The sequence below is a fragment of the Colias philodice genome, chromosome 19 (genome assembly GCF_061535455.1).
Source record: "Colias philodice isolate Cphi_HAF_F1 chromosome 19, ilColPhil1 Martin Lab GWU primary, whole genome shotgun sequence".
Lineage (NCBI taxonomy): Eukaryota > Metazoa > Arthropoda > Insecta > Lepidoptera > Pieridae > Colias > Colias philodice.
This window is the reverse complement of record NC_143104.1, coordinates 3528858-3553167: the sequence shown is the minus strand read 5'-3', so window position 1 is coordinate 3553167 and position 24310 is coordinate 3528858. Positions and strand designations below refer to the sequence as shown.

Here is a 24310-nt window from a genome sequence, read left to right as displayed (position 1 = left end):
AGGCACGGATTTAAGAATTACTAGTATCTGGATATAAAGCAACCTATGGCTTTCCGTGGGCCTTCCTATAGCTAATTCAGATTATAATGTGTCTCTGTACCAACTGCATAGATCTGATATGGCTGTTTTTGTGTAAATAATTCATCATAATAATTCATCTTTACAAATTTTCGCATTTATAATAATAGTAGGAAGTGGGATGATATTATTTAGATTAAGGTGTAATTAAAAGAGGTAAAACTAATTGAACTATTAATTTATTTATAACATCAAGTGGCACAATTTATAAGTATATTACGTATTTCAGTGTTAAGCGCTCGCAGAGCTAGTTCGTCTGTTTGTTCGTTAGCGACGAGTTGTTCGCGTTGTAACATCAAGTCCTTGAGGCGAGAATTCATCGGATTTATTGGCGCTTTTCTGAAAATAATGTATTAATTCATTAAAATATTGCCATAATTTACAGAAGCTAACACTATAAAATATATAGAAGAGAGTCTTTATAGAAGAGTGTTAGATGAGTAAAGTTCCTATTTTTGACTGATAACATTAACATAACAATTAAAAAACGTTATTTTTTTCTAATTACTGCTAAGTTAATTCGATTTTTGTAATAACTTACATTAAATCGTCATAAATCTCCATTCCATCTGGACCGGACGTACCTAAAAGAAAAAAAATCGAATCAAAACCATTTGACTTATTGCCTAATCACGCTTTCATTTTCGTAAACATAAGCGATTCATAACTATTATTGTCCTATAATGAAGTGAATTAATTATTTAAAAAAATACAATTTAATTATAAAAAAAGACCATCTATTTAATTTTATGTCCATCCAATGTAAGTGTACTTAATTTTAAACTAATAACTAGGTATATCAAATTCATACTTATAAGCGAGCGCGACTCAATCGCCGGTGAGTTGGCTAAGATGTCCACATAGAAGTCATCTTTGAGTTTATTTATGTCGACATCGTTCTTATCATCCATTACCGTTTCTTCTTGATCTTCGATCGGATCCAAACTGGAAAGAGAAATAATGTTAAAAACGCGATTGGTCATAAACTGCATATTTTATATTAATAGTTAATAGATAAGTAATATAAATGATATTCGCTTGATAAACACGTAACGCAATCCAAAGAACACCTATGATACTAATCTCCAATTTATCATATTATTTTTTTTATTAAAATACTTGTTTATTTTGTAAGTGTGCAGTGCAGCTCACGCACTTTGATTCACATAATTTAAACGCAAATTATTCTTTGATAAATTTTTTTTTAATCACCTGGCCATTTTTTTTCTCTCATTATTGTTGGTCAGCAATATAATTTATTTTTTATTGATATAATCTGTTTCACTTGTCAAATAGCATTTATTGACGTGACAACGTCTTATAATTCGATAGAGCCGGCTGGACGCACGAAAAAACATGACTCATGCGGCGTTACCTCGCTCTGAGGCGTTCCATTTAAGGCTTGAAGTGCAAGCGAGAGCGCGGAACGAGCGACAAAGAAGCACAATCGGACGTTGTCACGTTCAACTATCGTCAGTAAACCGACTTTACAGACAACCATTTTTTTTTATTTATATAATCTGTGTCACCCGTCAGCCAGTTGTCTCCTTTGGTCCCTCAGAGTGTGTAACATCTGTTTCCGCGCGGTTAATTTGGCGCGATGTAATTCACGCACGGCTCGACCCCATTGCTCTTTGAAGAATGCTTTCGATTGCCGGCTGCTTTCTAGCTTCTCTTCTAGGCAACGCTGCGATTAGATGTTTAATTAAATATGATATTTAACCAATAAGTAAAAAAAATGTATGCGTGTACTAGTGTACACACGTAAGAAGTGAAACTTCTTTATGACCTTATTTTCAAAAAATAATTTACTATATGCAACTTTACAGAAATACGTCAATCACGCGTGGTAGGGATGAAAAAAGATGGCGCGTAACGGAAAAATGTCACGCGTAACGAAAAAATGTTACCTAATTTTTTTCCAACCCCGATAAAGAAGTTTCACTTCATAAATGTAATGAAATCAGTTAATCGTAAGATGTACTAGTAAATATTGGATAAGTAAAACCACAGAGTAAAACCTTATCTTCGTAGTTTGGAATATGCTTCACTTTTGTATGTCGAATGAAAAAGCTATTTTTTAATTATTAGACATAATAATTTGTGAAAAAAACTCATTTTCGTTTGTAAAAGTAATTGAAGGATCACCAGTCACTAGGAAGAAATTAGCCTTTGTCATTCTTTATAATATGTATTAGAATTTTACGGTTTCACTTACCAACTCTTGAATTAGACTAGCAGTTTGATCTTTCGTTAATCCAGAGCACCTACTTTCAGCATCTTTTTCAACATTTTTCAGATCCATCTGGAAAAAATTAATATACCAGTGCATCCAAATCTTATTTTACAAACTTTAAATTTTAAATAACAGAAGAAAATCATTAAAATTATTTGAATTGCAAATTATCATTTACAAACTTATAAATAAATAACTAAAAAAAGCAGCAAAAAGCCAACATCACGCGGTGTTCCCAGGCGGTCACCCATCCAAGTACTGACCGCGCCCGACGTTGCTTAACTTCGGTGATCGGACGAGAACCGGTGTATTCAATTAATAAAATAATCTTTTACGAAATCATATTATTTGAGTTAAATAATCACAGAACTATGTAGATATCGTCTAACAATAAAAACATACTCTATATAACAATAAATAATAATTTTCATAAAACTATTACTCACTCTAAGTCCATCAATGACTTTCTCCATTTTCTCAATCTTTAACTGCAATTCTTCTATAGCGAGGTCTTTCAATTTAAGCTGGTGATTCATATCGTCTTCCATCTTTTGTGACGCTTCCCTTAACTCTTTGTATTTCGCTGTGTAATGTTCTTCTAGAGCTTTTTTAGCTTCTAGTAACTGAAACAATGATAGTTTTATTCATTTATAAATTACTAGATTTCCGCCCGCGGCTTCGCCCGCTTTTTCAAAGAAAAAACTCGCATAGTTCCCGTTCCCGTGGGATTACCGGGATAAAACCTATCCTATGTGTTAATCAAAGTTACCCTCGTATATGTGTGCTAAATTTCATGGTAATTGGTTCACACACACATCCTCACAACCTTTCGCATTTATAATATTAGTAGGATATTAACACTGAAAACGAACTACAGTATGGCTATTTTTCAAGCAAGAATAAAATACTATCTATTTTTTTTTTTTTGTTTAGTTACTTAGAAGTTACCACTACGCTTATTATTTCTTAATCATTATTAAATTTAATATCAGCCCGGGAGGAATTGCAATTATTTTTGAGGCTTTTCTCCTCTTGAAACACTTTCGATTAGAGTAAGTACCTAAATGTATTTTTTTTTCAAAATCAACGGGTTCGATTCCTGCCAAGGAATATTTATTATAAAAACGGATGATGTAGTTAAAGTCTTCATTTTGCTTGATAAATTACTTCAGTTCTCTTTGATATACCTTATTTCGCCTATCACGCCCGGTTAAAAAATTCACCCAGTAGAATATGTTATGTTACACTCACCTTGCCCTCCCGCTGCGTATACCTATGCCCTCCGAATTACCCAACATTAAATAAATATAAAAAAATTGGTTGTCTGTAAAGTCGGTTTACTGACGATAGTTGAACGTGACAACGTCCGATTGTGCTTCTTTGTCGCTCGTTCCGCGCTCTCGCTCGCACTTCAAGCCTTACATGGAACGCCTCAGCGAGGTAACGCCGCATGAGTCATGTTTTTTCGTGCGTGCAACCGGCTCTATCGAATTATAAGACGTTGTCACGTCAAAAGAAACTATTGAAGTGAAACTTCTTTATCGGGGTTGGACAAAAATTTAGTGTAAAATTTTTGCGTTACGCCGTACGCGTGACATTTTTGCGTTACGCCATACTCGTGACATTTTTAAGGTCATAAAGAAGTTTCACTTCTTACGTGTGTACTCTAATACACGCATACATTTTTTTTCTATACCTTCCTTTCCCTTTGCGTATTCCTATGTCCCCGTAACGCAAAGTCCTCCGTAGCTCTACTGAGATCACTCGCGAGTTGCCGACATTGCTCTATCCCGCGGGTTAGCTTGCTCTCTAATTCTGTGCGACGTTTCATCCATTCGGTAGATAAGAGATCGAGATGGTAGTTTTCTTTGCGTTTCAACTGAAATTAAAAATTTATTAAATGGAACATTATAATATACTATACAAAAGGCCGTTAAACAATCCGTCTGCGGAATTAATCGATGACCAATATAAATTAATATCCTAATTCCCTAAAATATTAAAAATGGCTACGTATATTCTATATTATATTTAGTATTTTTTGAAGTGAAACTTCTTTATCGGGGTTGGAAAAAAATTTAGTGTAACATTTTTTCGTTACGCGTGACATTTTTCCGTTACGCGCCATCTTTTTCTTATCCCTACCACGCGTGATTCGACGTATTTCTGTAAAGTTGCATATAGTAAATTATTTTTTGAAAAATGAGGTCGTAAAGAAGTTTCACTTCGTACGTGTGTTCACTACACGCACACACACATTTTCTTTTTTTGCGTTACATAGCGCTCCAATCCATTATTATTGGTGGAATAAAATACATAAAAGTGACTAGACCTTAAATACGCATGTAATGTGTATCATAATATTTTTAGCTAATCAAGACTTGCATTAAACATATCATGCATACCGGCCTTTTACATCATCATTTTTTTTTTGAGAATATTTGTTACAAACTAGTATTATTAAATAATATAATACCTGTATTCTAAACAGTTCCTGTTGTTTCTCCTTCCAGTCCTCGAGCTCTTCGACAAACTTTTGCATGATTGTGTCGCGATCCGCTGCCGTCAAAACTTTATTTACGGCATCTGAATATAAGAAAAAAATGGTATTTTTTTTTCATGATTATGTTAAATTATTTTTCTAAAACTATATAAAATATTTTACATTGGTAGCTGTCAAGAGTAAGCCAAATATTTAACATTATAAAAATGTGTATGTCTAGAAGAAATACATTAGGTATTTAACTTATAATAACAATAATTAATGTTCATATTTTAAACGAGGAAATAAAAATAGAATAAACAAACCTCTTACATTGGCCGTAAAACATGTGTCACTCTTTGTAGCCTCCAATTTAACGGGTTCACTGAAAATTATAAAAAGGAAATATCGATAATTTTATCGATTGTTAATAAACACAAGAGACTTATACGATATTTAAAATTTATGTAATCTTAATTAATATATATTAATCTTGTGTCACAATGTTTGTCCTCAATGGACTCCTAAACCACTTAACAGATTATTGTAAAACTAGGTTTCCGCCCGCGGCTTCGCCCGCGCAGTCAAAGAAAAACCCGCATAGTTCCCGTTCCCGTGGGATTTCCGGGATTGCGTCATTTTCCCGGGATAAAAAGTAGCCTATGTCCTTTCTCGGGTATCAAAATATCTCCATACCAAATTTCATGCAAATTGGTTCAGTAGTTTAGGCGTGATTGAGTAACAGACAGACAGACAGAGTTACTTTCGCATTTATAATATCATAGTATGGATTCGCACACCATGTGCAGTTCGATCCAACTTGAGAGATAGGATAGTTTAAACATGTAGGTACCACGGGCGAAGCCGGGGTGGACCGCTAGTTATTAAATATGATAAGTATACTCAACTAAAACAGTTAAAAAACCTTACCTAAGAAAACTTACCGTTCAATTAAATCCTCCACATTCTCTTCTTTTTTATCTCCTACCAACTCTTTCTCTTCCTGTACATCACACTGCACTTGCATATCTGACGTGGTTTTATGTGTTGCCAGTAATTTCTCTTGGCTTGACGCGAATGTATCGCACATTTTCTTTATTAGTTCCGCTATTTCATTTGTTGGCAACATCGCTTCGCCGGATGCGTTTGTGTATCTGTAAATTTTTGGTTAATAATGTGATAATTTGTAGTAAGTAGTGGGAGTTAAATTTAGTGGGTCACTATTTCATTACCGGTCGCTTTCAAAAAGACGGAATATTCTCGATTTTTTTACAATATTAAATATTTATACTTAATATCATAATTTCTACTTTTAATTGTGCGTGTAGAAAAATAAATTAATATTATAAAGCTGTAGAGTTTCTTTGTTATTCATCATTTCACTGTTATATTTATCAAGGAATGCCATAGGTATAGATATTTAATCAAAACGCTAATAGAATAACCCTTTAAAATCGTGGGGCATAGCTAGTAAATAGTCTTCTCAAGTAATAATAATATAATCCGTATTTACCCGACTTTGCGTATATCCTCTAAAGTTGTAAAACGTTATCTATACTAATATTATAAATCTGAAGAGTTTGTTTGTTTGTTTGAACGCGCTAATCTCGGGAACTATTTGAAAAATTATTTCGGTATAAGCGGTATTTCGGTAAGATATCCCATTTATCGAGGAAGGTTATAGGCTATATATCATCACGCTACGACCAATAGGGAGCCACGGGGGTGAAAGCGCGCGGAGCAGCTAGTGCAATATAAATTGCTTGGAAGGAATTTGAAAAAAATACAACTTTCTAATAATACAAATAATAAAAATTCAAACGAAATCAAAGTTAAGAAACAGCGGTTCGATCTTATATTTTTCGTTGTATTATGTCCAATGAAGAATAAATAAATAAAACGTCACCTGGCAGTATTACAAGACCCCACCCCCCGGTACCCCCCGACACCCCCCAGGTCAGTGCAGCTACCAGCTCGGCCCAGGGTCAATATGTCTTCAGTTTCCACCACCACCTGCTGTTCTGGACCTGCTTTTAGTTGGGTCGCACTGCGGGCTGTTAGGAGGGGCTTCTGGAAAATTATTTATTAGGTATGTTTCATTTAATAACTCAGGCCCCGGAATCACAGACACAATAGAAAATCTATTGTGTCGTGGGCCAATCGGGCCGTTCGGGGCTCGATGGGTTAAAGAAACCGACAATTTATACATGTAAATAAAAATACATAATTAGAACATCAAAAAAAATTCAATCATTAGCCGTCGACTTCGACATCTGCTACAAACAAGGAAAGAAGCTTCACTCGCAAACTAATCACTTTTTCATACCTGAGCATTTTTCTTAACACCAAGATACTTCAAGCTAAGCTCCACATCTATATACGGGCGTCTAGAACCTTCCCTGATGACGTCATCGCACCGCAGTATGAAACAACGCTCGTGAACTGTTAGCGATTTGTCATTATTGCAGAAATTTGTTTGGAAAACTTGTATGTCATCCGTGGGAATTAGTTTTCGGAGGTCCATGCTGCATATACCTGGAAATTGGTGAAAATATGGAAAATAACTCGAGCACAAAGACATTCTATGGATCTTTTTTTTTTTAATTATAGGACATTATTACACAAATCGACCTAGTCCCACAGTAAGCTCAATTAAGGCTTGTGTTGTGGGTACTAGGCGACGATAAATATAATATTTAATAAATACATATATAGATAAACACCCAGACCCAAGAACAAATAATTGAGTTCATCACACAAATATTTGCCCTGACCGGGGATCGAACCCGGGACCGTCGGCTCAGTAGGCAGTTACTTACCACTGCGCCAACCGCGTCGTCGAATCGAAACGTCTTTGTATAGAGTATAGAAAACATAAACAATGAATTGCTTATCCAGGCTAAAAACGTGGGAAAAATAATTTAATTTAACAATTGTGGATAAAGTTCTTAACTATATGAACATACAATATGCGTGTGTGTGAGAGAGATAGCGTACCCCGATCTTCCGACTCTTTCTAAGAGAAGGAAGAAGATGTACAACAATTGGACACAAATTATGAATATTAAGGGCCGATTTTTCAATGCTTGGATAAAACTTATTCGTCGAATAATGTATAAAACTACCATTTTAAAAACGTATTCTAATTGCCCGTATTTGACAGTTTACGTGACATTTTAATATTATTGTGTAATACTTTATTGGACGGATAAGTTTTATCCAAGCATTGAGAAATCGGCCCTTAGACATTTTACAAATTGTGAGATTTTCTATTATTTGGAAAGTGTAATAAAGATAAAACGTAATAAAGACAGTGTAAATAAGTAATAAGGATTGTAATAAAGAATAATACATACCAACATCCCTTTCACCCACACACACTCTAGTCACAAGATGCGGGCATTCTGCAAAATACCTGCCCAGAGTGGACAGATCTGTTTGCAAACGAAGTGATGTGCGTTGGTTGAACTGGGCTCTACTAGAAGTGCCTAGTGATGTTGCACTCACTCTGAAATATGGAGATGAATAAATTATTTTCAGATTTTTTATAATAGTGTGTTCCAATCCTAAACTTATATCTAAAATGGTGAAATTTTAGGAATTATTTTTATTAGTCAAAAATACTTAATTAAAACTTTTATATGAATAAACAATCCAACAAGTTTAGGTTTCTATTTATAACCACGCCTACAGCAATGGTAAATTTGAGTTCCTTAGTGTTTTAAAATAATATTAAATGCATTATTAAAGAATTTGTCATAAAATTTGAAGCATAGTTTATGTGTATTTTTTATCATTTACCTGTCTGTCATAATATTATGCGTAAACACTGTATAAGTCACATAAGAAAATGCTGTCTCCTTTAATGTGTCTGGCAACAGCTGAAACATAAATGAGAATAAACTTTAATTTTAAATTAAAACGAGATAATAATAAATAAGACATTTGACCTGAGTCGCAGTGAAATAATTTAACTTTTTACAAGTGCAAAAAGAATTTGCTTAATATTTATCAGAAATTTGATTATTACAAAGTATAATAATCAAATCTTTGTTTTTAATTCAAAATATAAAGTGAAAATGTAGACATACAAACTAATAATTAATTTGATTATTACAAAGTAAACATTTTGTCACACTTACCAAGTCTAAATTCTCCACAGAACCAATAACAAGGCTCAACACAAACAAATGGTTCCCATCACCAATCTGAATAAGTCCCTCCTCGCAAATCAACTTTGGTTGTAGATCTAATGACGAGGCCATTTTCTTGCTTTCTGCTATATATTCCTCTAGAAAAGAAATTAAATTAAGATTTTTTAATATTAATCAGCTATATGGAAAAGAAGAAGATTATTAATTATAGCAACAATTTTTTTTAGCTTTTGATGATTTTAGAAGTTAACTACTTAAAATTAATATTACTTGTGTTTAGTAGTATTTTTATTCAACCAATACCTAGTACCTTGGATTGATTGAATAAAAATACTTGAAATATAAAAAAATAAAACAATAAAAAACATACCAACTTTTAACAAAATAGATTTAGAAGCTGGTGGATTTTTTTCTTGCCTACTGGATGGATTCACAATTTCATTGCTGTGAAACATTCTTAATTCATTCCTCTGTAAGAGATTAAATGATAAAGCTTAAATGACGTTTTTTATAGTGGAGACAATAAATAAGTCAAGTAACACTTATTTCAGCAAAGCATACAATACAACACTTTTCTTGTTTATCATACAAACTAGCTTTCTGCCCGCGGCTTCGCCCGCATTTTCAAAAATAAACCTGCATAGTTCCCGTTCCCGTGGGATTTCCGGGATAAGGAATTAGGAAGGATAGGAAGGATTAACACATAGGATAAAACCTATCCTATGTGTTAATCCAAGTTACCCTCTATATGTGTGCTAAATTTCATTGTAATCGGTTCAGTAGTTTTTACGTGAAAGAGTAACAAACATCCATACATCCATACAAACTTTCACATTTATAATATTAATAGGATTATATTTTCAATACACAATAATTATTTATTTAATTAAACTTACAGGAGTAGGTGTGTTCACTCTATCTTCAATGGTAAGACTCATCAAAAGTTGTGGATGGCAACACTTTCCCTCCGATTTCACACCTAACAGTTTATGCCATGAATGTTTTACCTGAAAATGTTGTTTGTAACCTTAGATACAAATTAATAAAAGAAATATTTCACTAACAAGTCTTTCCTTTATTTCTCCTAATGAAAATGAAATGTGAAATGAAATATCAAAATAATGTGGGAACATGACTATTTAATAATGTAACATATGAGCATATTTACAATCTATAATCAACAGAATATGTTCCCAAGAAATTATAATAGTATTTTTAGGTGCTCACAGAATAAAATCAAATATTAAAACTTTGTGAATGTATGTGATGGGCATAATAACTTCATACAAAGACACAAAACTCATAAGTCAGTTTTTATAGATTCGGTATAACTCTTAGGGCTGATTTTTCAATCCTTGGTTAAAACTTATTCATCGAATAACATATTAAACTACCATTTCAAAAATATATTATATTTGTCCGTATTTGACAGTATACAGGTGAAATTTTAAAATGTTCATGTAATACTTTATTGGATGGATAAATTTTAACCAACGATTGAAAAATCGGCCCTTACATCAACAAATTTGTTAGCAGGGCACGGTTGAGCTCCAAGCAGACTGAGCAGTAGATATCCAACTTTATCCTTTCTGCCTTGAGAGCCAGTCGTGAACACCTCCACTTTAACTGGTACATTTTGTACTCGTAAACTGGAAATAATTGAATAAGTTATGCCACATGTCTTTTTAGATGTTGTTCCTTTTTCTGAATTGACAAAATATTTGTGAACAAGAAGTACGCAGTTTCCTTGAACATCACTTTTGTAGACTCAGTGTATTTAAAAAGTTTTATATTTAACCAAATAATATATGTATATTCCACTTCTAAATTAACCCAAAAACCCAAAAATTTTATACTTAGTAATTCATTTGTTGAACCATTTTGTTTGTAACAATTTACTTAATTTCTAGAAACTATTATCAAGAATAATATGTAAACGGTACTGCAAAATATAAAGCTATTGGCTAAACTGTACATTATAGGGCGTGGAGTTGAGAGTCGTAATTTTTTTTGTGGTTAGCTATTGTCCTATGGAACCTAAATCTGAAATTTCACAGCGCGAAAACTTTTTGTTTTTGAGTCACGAATTTTTGAAAATCGGAAAATTTTACTCCATTTTATCTTTGAAACGCGAACTTACTGTTATGACAGTGTCAAATTGACCTACAGCGATTGTCAAACGCGTTTCATTTCAGGTAAAACATTTCTATCTAACAAAAAAAATATTATAATTTAAATTTTATTTATGAAATTTGTATATTTTTTAACAACATTAAAAATAATAATTATTAAGTATAGTTTTTGTAAAATAGATTAAATAAAATAAAATTATTAATATTCGCAATTTATAATTTAACAAAAATATTAATCGAAGTGTCTAGTCGTCCGCTAAACGGATGAATAAAATAAATTAGTCGTCCGATTACCGGATGAATAAAATAATTTAATCGTCCGATTATTCGGATTACTAGATAACCTTTTAACACTAAAGCTAGTTGGGTTGGACTAAAGCAAAGGGGGCGCAGGACTTTTGATGGAGTTGGTGTCATTTTAACACCTATTTATTATTGTTTTATCGTAAAAATAACGCTAATATAAGCATGTTTTATAGGAACAACTTTTCTCTAAAATCAAAAATGGCGGAGATATTCACCCTCAATTCGTTAGGTTAGGTTTAGGTTAGGTTAGCCTTTAGGTTAGGTTAGGTTAGGTTTCTTAAAAAAAACTACACAGAAATAGGAGCCCCGCGAAGCGGGGCTCCGTCGACGCGCAAAAAAAATCTAGTTTAGGTTAGGTTAGCCGTTAGGTTAGGTTAGGTTAGGTTTCTTTAAAAAAAAAACTACACAGAAATAGGAGCCCCGCGAAGCGGGGCTCCGTCGACGCGCAAAAAAAAATCAAATACCTACGTGTGCCCTCCTCCCCCCACAAAAAACCTATAATACGTGCGGCAGTTCTCTAAAGAAACCCCGATAACCTAACTATATAGATAAATAGATGTTATCGGACGATTAAATTATTTTATTCATCCGGTAATCGGACGACTAATTTATTTTATTCATCCGTTTAGCGGACGACTAGCGCTGTCCAATATTAATTGTACGCTTTGTACCGTGGAACAAAACAATAACGACGTCATTTTCAGTTACCGTTCGTTTGCTGCCTTTCAGTCGAGATCGTTTCGTGCGTACTCCTGTTAAGCCCTAAAACTGTACAAAACTATTAAACTTTTACTTTTAGCATACAAATAGGTAGCGAGGAGCGAAGCGACGAGCGTGTTAGGTTAACATTTGAACTGCCGCACGAGCCGAGCGAGCGAAGCGAGCGTGCCGCGGCAGCGGCCGGCGAGTGCCAGAAGCGACTTTAGGGCGATTCCCACTCAAACAAAAAAAAAACTACAGGTCATACTAATGTCTATTACATTAAATCTGTCATATTTCAAATCAAAGAGCTAATGCAATATTACTAGTATTGAAAACTATTATTGTAAAGTAATAATTAATATTAATTGCTTCAGATCAATGTGGAACTGGAAAAAAATACCTAAAGCAAAGGGGGCGCAGGACTTAGAAAATTTTTGATGGAGTTTATAACACCTATTTATTATTGTTTTATCGTAAAGATTACGCTAATAAAAGCATGTTTTGTTGGGGCAACTTTTCTCTAAACTTGATAATTACCAAGATACATGACGGATTGTAAAATGTAAATTTTTTCAATGATGGAATATTATGTATTCAATATTAAGCTGCGAAAGTCCGAATCTAGCTAAAAAACGTTACGCTAAAATAAGCATTGCATTATCATAAGACTTGCCACAGAACCGAAGCTGTCAACCCCGAATTCCACGTGGTCTTGTCTGCCCTACCCCTAGAGTGTATGTAAAAAGCCGGAGGCGCGGAGGGAGAGCAGCCCTCGCCCGCCGTGACAAAGCTCGGGAGCCGTGCGGAGCGGAGCGGCTGAGGCTGGTCGCCGAAGGCGACCAATAAGCTGAAGCTGCGAAGTGGAGTACGGGCGACCGTGCTTTGTCACGCAAGGGCGGAAGGGCTGCACTTCCCGTAGCGCCGGAGCTAAGGCAGTGTCTGAGACAATATAAAAAAGACATGAGGAGATAGGGAAAGGGTTAGGTTAGGTTTTATCATCAATCTTTGAGGGCGAATATCTCGGCCATTTTATATTTTAGAGAAAAAGTTTTTTTTATAAAACATGCTTATTTTAGCGTTTTGAATAAAAATTATGTATTTTATGATTCCTATACAATTTTCACTTTAGATCAAAAATTTTCTAAGTCCTTACTTTGCGCCCCCTTTGCTTTAGGCGGACCAAAACTTAATTTGTAAATATCTCGAAAACTATTAATTTTCGCGCCCCCCCCTTTACACGGGAAGTTCCTAGTACCCACCCCCCCTCTCTCCACCCCCCACTACCCCCAAATTCCACGCCCTATAATGTACAGTTTTACCAAGCTATTTAATATACAACTGTAAAAATACATGCAAATAAAAAAATTACACTTAAACTACCTTCGAAATCTTCTTTTATCAGCTTCCCAAACTAGCTCCGCATCAAAGACTGGTGCGTGGGTGGGCACAGTCGGATCAGTTTCTAGCATATATCCATTCAAGGAACCACTTACAATAAAAGGCGATCGTAAAAAACCAAACCCAAGTCCTGTAAACATGTATACAAACCACAACTAACTTTAAAAAAAATAGCGAAGGAAACCAGATACAAATCTCGCAAATGTTAATTACCCTCTTTCACATGCAGCACGATTTGTATGGTAGGTCCTCTCAATTCATCCATTTATGTATAATATCAAAATAACTGCAAATAATATAAAATTATAGATTTAAACACTACGTAAACAAATGCTTCGAAATTTGAATTCGTAATAAAACTAATAATATGTCAAGTGTCAACGTCTATCTATAAAGTCTAAACTGTCAATAATTGTCAATTTTAAGCCGAGATTTTAAGGTATTAATTTTTATTATTTGTAAATGGCATGCTATGGTTATCATTTTTTTAAATTTAATTATATGGGAATGATAATTTGTTAATTCCACAGCTATTAAAAAATAACGTATCTAAATCCAAACAAACAGACAAACTGCTGGAAGTATCTTCGTTTCATACTGTGGTTTCATATCTTTCAGACACCTTTCAGATATTATGACAGCGTTGCAAAACCTACCGATTTTTCGGTAGATGTCCCGAATATTAGCCCTCGTTTACCGAAATACCGATTACAAAGGCATGTCTACCCATGATTTTTACGACGATGAAACTAAATACTTTATTATTTGTAGAGCTACACTACACTATTTTACTCTAACATGATGAACCTTGCACATAGTCCATCTCAATCACACTTATTAGCGACATTATTAAGCTATCCTTTTCTCGCGCATATTCTAATCTTATCGTCTCGCTTGATGCCAAGGCCAAGGGGAAGAACCTTGTTTGGCCGTATGCTCCAAATACTATAAATAAAAATGGACTCTATTGTCTCCACATTTATCAAAATCTACTTTTGCAATGTGCAAATCTTGTAATAAGGAGATAAATATATCCTGGGGGTACGACTATGATTTTAATATACCCTAAAGCCATGTTCAGTAAAATTTCATTTCAAGGATGGTATAAATAATAATTTGTCAACTTGGTCAAAATCACAGTCAAAATTAATACAAATAAAAATCTACCGAAAACTACTGATTTTTTACTGGCAACCCTACCGAATTTATAATTCTTGGTTTTGCAATAGTTTTGCAACCACAGTTTGCAACGCTGATTATGAGTTATGACCCCGAGCAAAGAGTAAAGTAATAAAAGGGGAACCCCTGAGTATATATTATTATGTTCTGTGGTTATGACGTATCACTACGTCAGACTTGATGTTAAAATGTTGGCGCGCTATTTAAATTTCCCCTGAAATGTTTTTATCAATACCTGTTAAATGTATGTATATAGTTCAAGTTGTATTAATATATTTTAGCAAATTGTTATCATTGTAATACGTAGTGTATTACTGATAACCTATTTCGTCTCATATTATTCTCTAGTAGAAGTGTAGATAGTATTAATAATTAAAATCTATGCATCTTAATAATTATAAGTTTTAACATAAACTTTGGTGTACTATTTATTAAATAAATTTAAAAAAAATTTCATTTATCAAATGAAGTGAAATGAGTTTTTCAACATACGTATACCTACTTTTATACATAATTACCTCGGTTGGTAATTGATTTGACTCGACATGTTGACAAAGTAAAAATATCGATAGAAAGAGATACAAGTATAAATAAATAAAAATAATGCTTTCCTGTCAAAGAAAAAACTCACAATAAATAAAATCAAAAGAAACAGGCATTTTATAATTGAGAACAATTCACAAATAGTTCAAATAACATGAAGAAATTTTTATATGAATACAAAGTGCTACGAAGTAGTAAATCGACAAAAGAAACGTCAAATGAACAACGGTAAATACCTCAGCGTAAATCTAGCGCTACCTTATTTTACTTTTATAAGTTACCTATTGTACTTGTTAATTAAAGGCTCGGTAATTATTTGTGACTGAGAGATCGATAGAAAGGTTAGGTATCTAATCGCGGTGGTAGACTTGAATAGTGAACGAGGCCTGACCGGCGTGGATGAAGTGGTTCAACGGAGCGCGACGAAAAGTAATTTGTACAAAAACTAAATTCAGTTCATTGCGACTGCCGTGTTGTTCGTGATGTTTTGTCTGACCGCACAATATATCGGTGATCATTGTTGCTAGACGGTTTTTACAGCTAATCTCATGCGCCGGTATCGGTAAATCTCCGCGTGTCTATCCCGTTCTATTTTCATGCATACCTACCTAAAAGTTTTCGAAATAAGTAACGCATTATCGCATTGGTTTCTCGTATGAAGTGTAATTATAATCGAACGAACAAAAAGTGGATTCATCAGAGGAAATGGGTGTTTTCAAGTGGTTGCGCCGGTAAGTGAACAAAAAATAATCAAACGTTATTATCAGTCTTTAGAGTTAAGTTTTCGCGTGATTTTTTTCAACTTGTTTGTGTTTTTGTATTGAAGATAAAGTGCTTTTGGTTTTGTGAGAATATAGTGCTTTCCATACCTATCGTCATGCAAAAATTTGTACATTATGTACCTATTCTGATTACTTTATGTTTTACCCGACTGCACGGGCAAAGAAAAGATTCCTTCCTTCTGTCTCATTACATGAATGGTTGAATTAATTATTTATCCATGGTCATCTTCAATGAAAGTAATTAAATATACCTAGGTATGTGAAATTACTAATTCTTACAACTCCTAAATGTAGGTAGGTATTTCGTATCGTCATGGGTTCCGAACTGTGGTGCCGAACTTCCGAAGGAATACAATAAATTTTGTTTTAAAAATAATATTTGTAGTTTTTGAATAAATTCAATAGGTAGGTATTTCAGTGTGAATATTGTCCTCTTGAACGATGCGATGGTTCCAATATATGGGATACATAAGACGAAGCCACTACTTTTATCTAAGACTTTTATCTTAAAGCATTAATGCTCTAAACTTTTATGGTTTATCCATATTCTCTACCAAACGAGTGTTCTCTTATTCGTTGTTCCTGGAAAAATCTCAGATTATACCTAGTACCACAGTATAGGTATAATATTATAATAGTACTGCCACATGAGTAGAAACTGCTATGATACTACCAATTTTAAATTATTAATTGATTTTTTAACGCATATGTACCGAATAAGATTATCGGTAGGGTCATTGACATTTGATTCGTTTAAGTATTTATGAATCTCCTCTGCTGTCATTTGATACATTACGAAAATTATTTATTGTCTTATTAAATTGCGTAAAAAAATGTTATATGTAATACCGCTAGGTAGTCGCGAGGTCAAACGAAAATCCCATGGGAAATCATCGCAATAAAAGGTAGTCTATGTCACTGTCTAGTCTAGACTCTAGCCTCCTAACACCAAATAAAAAATAATAATAAAAAAATAGGTAGTTGCGACGTGAAAGACAAATAAACAAAGAAATGCATAGGTAGGTAGGTACGTAAAATTTTGGTAATTATTGAATTTTAGGACAGCCAAGCTAATTTTTTCCAATAATTAGGTATCATCTACCAACACGATTCTTATTAGAAAAAATCCTGAAGTGGTAGTGAAAAATATTCAAAATTACACCCTACATTCGTAACGCACTGTGACTTGTGCTACTGCCTATTATATATTTGCCTATGTATACTATAACTATATACCTACTACCTACTCAAAAAATATTGCTTTTATCACTTCCACCTTGCAATCCATGAGTCGGCACTCGGCAACGCATCCGCTACTCGTATCGAGTATCGTCAATAATTAGGTGAAACATTAGTGATTAGGTCATAACCACATAAGCGACGTAATTTTATCGATTTACAAATTTCCTAATCATAAGCTTATCTAAACTCATTTAAACTAGTTTATGATTGCGATTTAGCATCCATCTATTCCATCTTATGTAGCATTCAAGCATGTAATGTTTTGCAATTTTATTTTAATTTCAGCAATCCATACTAATATGCGAATAATAATAATAATGCGAAAGTAACTCTGTCTGTCTGTTACTCAATCACGCCTAAACTACTGAACCAAGCTTTGCATGAAATTTGGTATGGAGATATTTTGATACCCGAGAAAGGACATAGGCTACTTTTTATTGCGAAATATGTACCACCGGCGAAGCCGCGGCGGACCGCTAGTTTCAAATAAATAAATCAATCAAAGTAGGTTATTGCTCATCTGAAACTTACGCACTTTCGATATAAAAACAGTCATTTAGACTTCAGAGTCATATTAATTATTAATTACTAGCTTTCCGTCAACGTATTCGCCCGCGTTGTCAAAGAAAACCCGCATAGTTCCCGTTCCCGTGGGATTTCCGGGATACAACTTGTCCCATGTCCTTTCTCTGTACCAAATTTGAAGTAAAAACTTAGGTATAGATACTTTTTGAGTTTAGCCCGATGCCAACACCAAGAATTATTGACAATTAATATAATGACTAATTTCTTACGAATAGAGTGCGGTAAAATCAATGCGATTTCAGGCATAAATTCAATAAACGTGTTGAACACTATAAAATCTAAGTTTTATACCTACCAAAGTATCACAAGGGAGACATAATATTATGCCTATGTTCAGACTTCAGTAGACCAGTAGCTAGGGAAAATTGCGACGAAGTCAAATATCTAAAACACAACTTTCAGGAACCGGCGCGGAACAGAAAAGCATGATATAGGTATATTTGTTATTAAATATTTGAAATGAATATCTAAAATGTATACTAAAACTATACTCTTTAATGCTCACAGTTTATCCATGTATCGGTAAACAGAGATTAGTGATGAAATACAGTCGTGTCCATGACTAAAGAGTCACGATTACTGGATCGTAATTCATTGAAAGTCTGTTACACTATTTATGGTACTTTCCAAACGTAACCACGTTGGATGTTTTATTTTCGACTGGATCAACCATTCCGAGATATTTTGTTATATAAAACCATGAGGAAAATGCAGATTTAATTACACGATGTTAATCTTAATCTAGTTACTAGTTTCTCCATTTTAGAACGGTCTTCGATTCGTAAAAATAAACGATCAAGACTTTGTTTTATATTTCTCTGAATTAAATTTACAGTTGATTTCAACCGCAAATTTTTTAGTCCATAAAACATAAAAACACGACAAATCTTGCCCATAATTTTTCGTATTTCTAACATCTAATAAGGCCGAGAAGATAGTGTATAAAATGTTTTTACTTTACTAGGTATATTTATTATGTATTAACATATATTTATCGTGAAAATAATAATTATCGTGAGTTTTAAATGAATAATATAATAATACCACAGACTAATAATAATATACTACGTATACAAATAATACCTACAACTGGAAGCGAAAGTAATGAGTACGGTCCAAAATGCTAATACATATTTCTTGTAGTTTTTCTTCCATGTGTTCTACTTTGCAATTGTTACCGATATATGTATTTAAATTTGCCTAAGGTGTGAATAATTTTTAACGTAATATTTACTTCTAGTCATAAGAAAATAGCTTTTTTGTTCTTGTAGAATGTAGAGTGTATACCTTCTAACCATAGGGCCCAATGATAGATAGCATTATGAAGTTTTTAAAACACGAAAATATTATTATGCACTCAAGAGTTTTTTTATTGTTGCACCTAAGGTCGCACGGCGCACCATACATGATTTTGTTTTTAATGATTTGAAAGATTAGGTAACTTTTGTGGTGGGTAGCCTGAAATTAATTAATTTAGGTGTTTTTTATAGTCTGGGCAAATGTTATGTAAATCTATGAGTTAAAGGAAAATGTGAACGAAAATTAGTTTGTTTTCATATCTTTTCAGACAGCTATTATTTTCATATTTTAAGGAAGTTTTTGCGAGTGTAATAATAAAACTACAATCGCATACGAATACAAATTGCACCACGAAGGTTAGACTTAAGTGCTTCCGGAGCAAAGTTGCCCACTTTTTGACAATGTTATTTATATCTTAAAATACCAATTACCGGGATAGAGATTAGATTAGAAAGGCTCTTGATAAATTACTCGCTGATAACACCAAAACATATTATAGACAATAGATAGGTATTTATGCAACTTGTATAATAGAAAGCATCAGCTACCTAATTTTAACGTCATAGATAATCTTACATAAATAAACCGCTGTCGAACCATCAATTTGGCTATTCGGCTGGCAATAAACTAAAATTTGAAACGTATCGGTAAATAGTTCGGTGAAAGTAGAATTTGCTATTTTAAACAATAGATAACAACTGTTCCGCATAGAATGAAGTTATTAATGGATGTATCAATCACGATGTCTCGGATTTAGGCGAACGGACGTGAATCTCGATCGTGATTAATATTGACTTACGCTATTGCGATCTCATCTAATAACATTGCATAATGTTATTTGATAAGCGCATACCGGATTTAAACGTAATTTCCCATAAGAGTATCCAAATAGTGTCTTAGATCGTGGGAATGACTTGGATTTAGAAATAAATTCATTATTTACCTACTTCCAAAGTTTCTATTTGTTAATTATAAGTTTGACTTATTGTGATGTAATCCAAGGTAGTCTAGGTACACTGTAATATAATTTAGGCATGAACCTCTTGCTTGCTGCTGAAACTTGTCGTTATTTTGTCCTTCCAAAGTCAACTAGACGCGTATCCTACTTAGACTTTAGATTCCGTGCTTTTTTAACAAGTTATCCCGCCTACCTGCAACGTCACTCGCGTGCTCTGAAACTATAATACATATAGTAGGTATATATATACAGGGTGTCCCACTTTCGGTATACTAAGCGCAAAGGGACTTGTAGTTTTGCATACGCTGAGTACGTAAAAAATAATTATAAAATTCCAGACGCATTTTTTTTTAAATAGAGGAATTCTTAAAATTCCATGTGTATACCCCCAACAAGCAAACCGCCCAACTTTGCCACCCGCATGTGAGCTATCGTTTAAGATTATGTTTTCATAGACAAAATACTCACATTAGCGAAGCGGTATATGCCGGCTGCGCGAAGCTAGAGACGAATACGTGGATTTTAAGGAAAAATTTAGCAAAAAATTTTTCGCGTATTTTGTTATTTAAGTATTTTTTATGTGATCAGTGTATGCAAAACTACAAGTCCCTTCGCGCTTAGTATACCGAAAGCGGGACACCCTGTATATACTAAAACGTGCCTCGAGAACCATGTTTTCCATTAGTGAAAACAGAATGTAAATCAATGCAGTAGTTTTTGAGTTTATCGCGGGCAGACAGACAAGTCTGTCTGTAAATATCTAGTGATGCATAATAAGTGCAACGACCCTATTTCAAAGACTAAAAATTTTCATAAAAACCAAATAAGTACGTAATAAATGCAACAATGTGAAAGCAAAAAACACAATTGTTAATAAAAAGTTTCAAAGCTAGACCGCGGACCGGGGCCGCGGTGCTTTGCGAACTTGCACTATCAATTTGCTTACACTTTCTATTTCAAAAGTATGAATTGATCATCAGATCTTTCCAAGTCGCTGTAACGGCTTAACTATTGTCACGATAAAAAGTAACGAGAAGTACTTTTCACTTGTGAAGAATCGCTCGTGAGACGTGCGCAACTTGAATATTGAACGAAACTCATTATTGCGCGACAATCATTGCGAAAATGTACAATAAAACCACTGAGAAGTGAACAAGTCGTAATGAGAAATGTGATGTGAAATGATAGATGAACGTGTTAACAAAAAATTATGACAATGAAATAGTATCAAGTATACTGTATGACGAATAAATAATTGCGCGCTATCTCGGTGACTCATTTTTAGATGAAATTTATCTAGTACGAGAAATTGCTTACAAAATCATATGTCCAAAGCAATCATCAAACGGATTTCACTAGAATTTCCCAATAATTTGATTCTCAAGCGTATTGTATAAACGTGCGGTCTTTCAATCAAAAGCGGTATAAAATTACAAATGACCTTTTCAACATCTACGCGGCAGTCATAAATGCAGTTAACTACCTACATTGGTTATTAATTTTAAAACGATTAGAAGAAATGTATTAGTCTAAAACAAAATTACGATCGATTGACAATATTGCCGATAAAATTGACCCATTCGTAACTAAAATGTGGGCTATACAGATTTATTGCAACACATAAATATTTTCTATTAACTGATTGGTCAACTAAAAGCTCACAGTACAGGCTATAAAGGAAATTAAAACAGGAAAGCAACCATAAAAAACTTACGTAAACCTCTTTATTATTTAATTAGTTTTTTATAAAGTAAGCAATTGATCCATAGGTACCTACTACCTACATGATAAATGGACGTTTCATGATAATTAAAATGCACCAATACACAATGCAGGCTATGTAATACCTTAATATATTTGCAATGGAGTCGTGTACAAAGCGCTGGTATGTGACCTCCATGCATTGAATCGAGATAAAGGTTCGGTATTTACGGATGTATTTTAGGCGGAGAATGAACAAATGAACAATAGGTCAATCGAGAATTCGAGACTCACCAAAATGGAAACGTGTATTTTTATTTTTTAACCAACTTAAAAACCGGAGATTCTAAATAGAAGTCTATGGTTTGTAGATAGTATACAGTAGAACTCCAATTATCCGAACTCCGACTATCCGAATCGCCGATTATCCGAATCACAAAAAATTGTCCAAAAAAAGTCTAAGTGCGCTATTATTCTTCCCCTAACAAGAATATGGAGAGGATGATGATGATAAAGATGCGTTGTCACTAGAGGAAATAAGAAAAATGATTGCAAAAATATTTATAACATGTGAAAATTTCATGTTTCTTTCATTTAATTCAATAAAAAAATAGTGCAATATCAAAACGTAGCTTTTATTCTCTCCAATGGCAATTTTTTTTTAATCCGATTATCCGAATATTTGATTATCCGAATGGGTCCCGGTCCCCATTAATTCGGATAATTGGAGTTCTACTGTAATACAAGAGATTTGAGCTGTATCAGACCGAAAAGTGTCAAATATTGTTGATTCCTAATATATTTTCCTGTAAATATAGTGAATCACTTGGTACAGTTTTAGCTATTTCCGTTACAAGAGCAATTAACTTTGAATCGTTAAAACTTAAAACTGTGCCGGCCGATGACACTGACATTCTCATAGTGCGGGCTTACTGATTTTTTGTTTTGGTTGTTAATTAAACCGACCGTATAATTACTGTTTTATATTTAGAATTTGGGTAAAAAATGCATACATAATTCGAAATCGTTTCTGTTACGTATTAGAAATGGTTTGGTTACAAAAAATTACTATCGCTACGCGTGATTAGACCTGATTTTGTATTTAATCCTGTCCAATTTGTCCCTAATCCAATAGTAGGCACTATAAGTTATAACACGTTAGAATTTTCACAATTTTTATGCAATCAGTACTCTTTTTATTGAAATGTCATCAGAGATTGAAAAACTGCATCCACTGTAATCTTTAGGATTTACATATTGATGAACATACCATTTGTTATTTAAATTATAGAGAGCGGGTGACCGTCACGACTAGTCAAATAAACCCATCGGAAGCAGAACCAGACGAGCCTACAAATGGACACGTAGGCACAATACGCACTGAAGAGTACAAACGGGACTTAGCAGAGTTTCAAGCCAGACGTTCTGCTGGTTATAACGAACTTAGGGAAACCCCAGACAAAAAGAAATGCGGACGACACTCCCTTCCCGTCTCGTGCACAGATTGCGCCAGCGACCCCGACAAAACGTTCAACTACGAGAAGAAATCCGCCCTGAAGTACAAAAAGAAATTGCACAAAAGGGCCCGAAGTGCCCAACCTGATGACAAACACGACGGCGTGCCAAACATACAGTTCCTATTCCAGAATCAGGTATTCATGCCAGGGAATGTATTCAAAACCTCGTATTCGGAACCTAGGAAGCGTAGTCAGTGCAGGTCACCTGAATTTTTAACGCAAAAGCACATAGATTTCGACGATGAGCAGCCGGTATCGCCTTTATTCTTCAAAAATAACTCTCTTCCGTTCGATGTTAAGAATTTTCTGGATTCACGAAGCGATGAAGAGGAGGTTGACGGTTTTGTAGATGAGAAAGCGAATTCAGCAGAATCAAGCAGGACAGATGACACAAAGGTAATTTTGAATAACTTAATCTTAATATTCTTGTGTAAATTTTCTCGACCCCTCTTACTAGACGAGATTTCTCTTATAAGTTTTTAGTCTATAGGCCTATTCAGGCATATAATTTAAAGATTTTTTATATATAATTCTTAGTTATTTTTTTTGTACAACCGCCGCTTTTTAATATTATATTTTACGTATACCTGCACGTTGAACTTTACTCAAACCAAAAAGAAATATATTTCAGAGCGACGCAAGCACATTCGGCTTGCCCATAGCCAGTTCGTGCAATCTTAACATGACGTACGACAGAAACAAGAAGTGGTGTCTCGGCAAGTGGGGCGTGGTCCCGGTGCAAATGAAGACCCTGTACGGTGTTACAATGGAGCAGGTGAAGAGGAAACGGAATATGGAGATTAATATTTTAAGGTAAGCGGTATTGTTTCAACAAGTCTTTAAGTAATAAAAAGACTAGCTTCGCCCGTGTAGTCAAACGAAATCCCGCATAGTTCCCGTTTCCGTGGGATTTTCAGGATAAAAACTACCCTATATTTAATCCAAGTTACCCGTTGTGTGCCAAATTTCATGAAAATCGGTTCAGCAGTTTTTGTGTGAAGGAGTAATAAATATTA

General features: G+C 34.0%; 2 protein-coding genes and 1 long non-coding RNA gene across 7 annotated transcripts in view; 1 reads left to right on the top strand and 2 right to left on the bottom strand.

Moving 5' to 3' along the window:
• Nucleotides 1-240: 240 nt before the first annotated feature.
• LOC149479870 (uncharacterized) lies at nucleotides 241-18343 on the bottom strand. 3 transcript variants are annotated; one of them, XM_089707580.1, is made up of 21 exons: nucleotides 18325-18343; nucleotides 13702-13774; nucleotides 13471-13618; nucleotides 10467-10599; nucleotides 9847-9957; nucleotides 9321-9420; nucleotides 8939-9087; nucleotides 8598-8677; nucleotides 8153-8304; nucleotides 7123-7331; nucleotides 6703-6866; nucleotides 5741-5950; nucleotides 5123-5181; nucleotides 4791-4900; nucleotides 4011-4193; nucleotides 2761-2937; nucleotides 2297-2383; nucleotides 1608-1765; nucleotides 890-1023; nucleotides 620-662; nucleotides 241-417 (listed from the first exon to the last, which is right to left on the bottom strand). In XM_089707580.1, the coding sequence occupies exons 2-21, from the start codon at nucleotides 13751-13753 to the stop codon at nucleotides 270-272; spliced, it is 2607 nt and encodes an 868-aa protein (XP_089563706.1). In that variant the 5' UTR covers nucleotides 13754-13774; nucleotides 18325-18343; the 3' UTR covers nucleotides 241-269. The 3 variants fall into 3 exon arrangements, with proteins under 3 accessions (XP_089563706.1, XP_089563709.1, XP_089563708.1); XM_089707583.1 differs by lacking the exons at nucleotides 13702-13774; nucleotides 18325-18343 and adding an exon at nucleotides 14145-14218; XM_089707582.1 differs by lacking the exon at nucleotides 18325-18343 and having other exon boundaries at nucleotides 13471-13647; nucleotides 13702-13848.
• Nucleotides 11919-13321, bottom strand: LOC149479871 (uncharacterized). Its single transcript, XR_016317124.1, has 2 exons — nucleotides 12514-13321; nucleotides 11919-12476 (listed from the first exon to the last, which is right to left on the bottom strand). It is a non-coding gene; the product is annotated as an uncharacterized LOC149479871 (long non-coding RNA).
• The window catches only part of LOC149479864 (uncharacterized), a 21213-nt gene continuing 12121 nt past the window's right edge, over nucleotides 15219-24310 (top strand). Inside the window, exons 1-3 of one of the 3 annotated variants that reach the window (XM_089707576.1) lie at nucleotides 15219-15438; nucleotides 23069-23690; nucleotides 23926-24107. In XM_089707576.1, coding sequence (XP_089563702.1) covers nucleotides 15365-15438; nucleotides 23069-23690; nucleotides 23926-24107 — 878 coding nt within the window. In that variant the 5' untranslated portion in view covers nucleotides 15219-15364. The other 2 variants (XM_089707575.1, XM_089707577.1) reach the window with 2 other exon arrangements.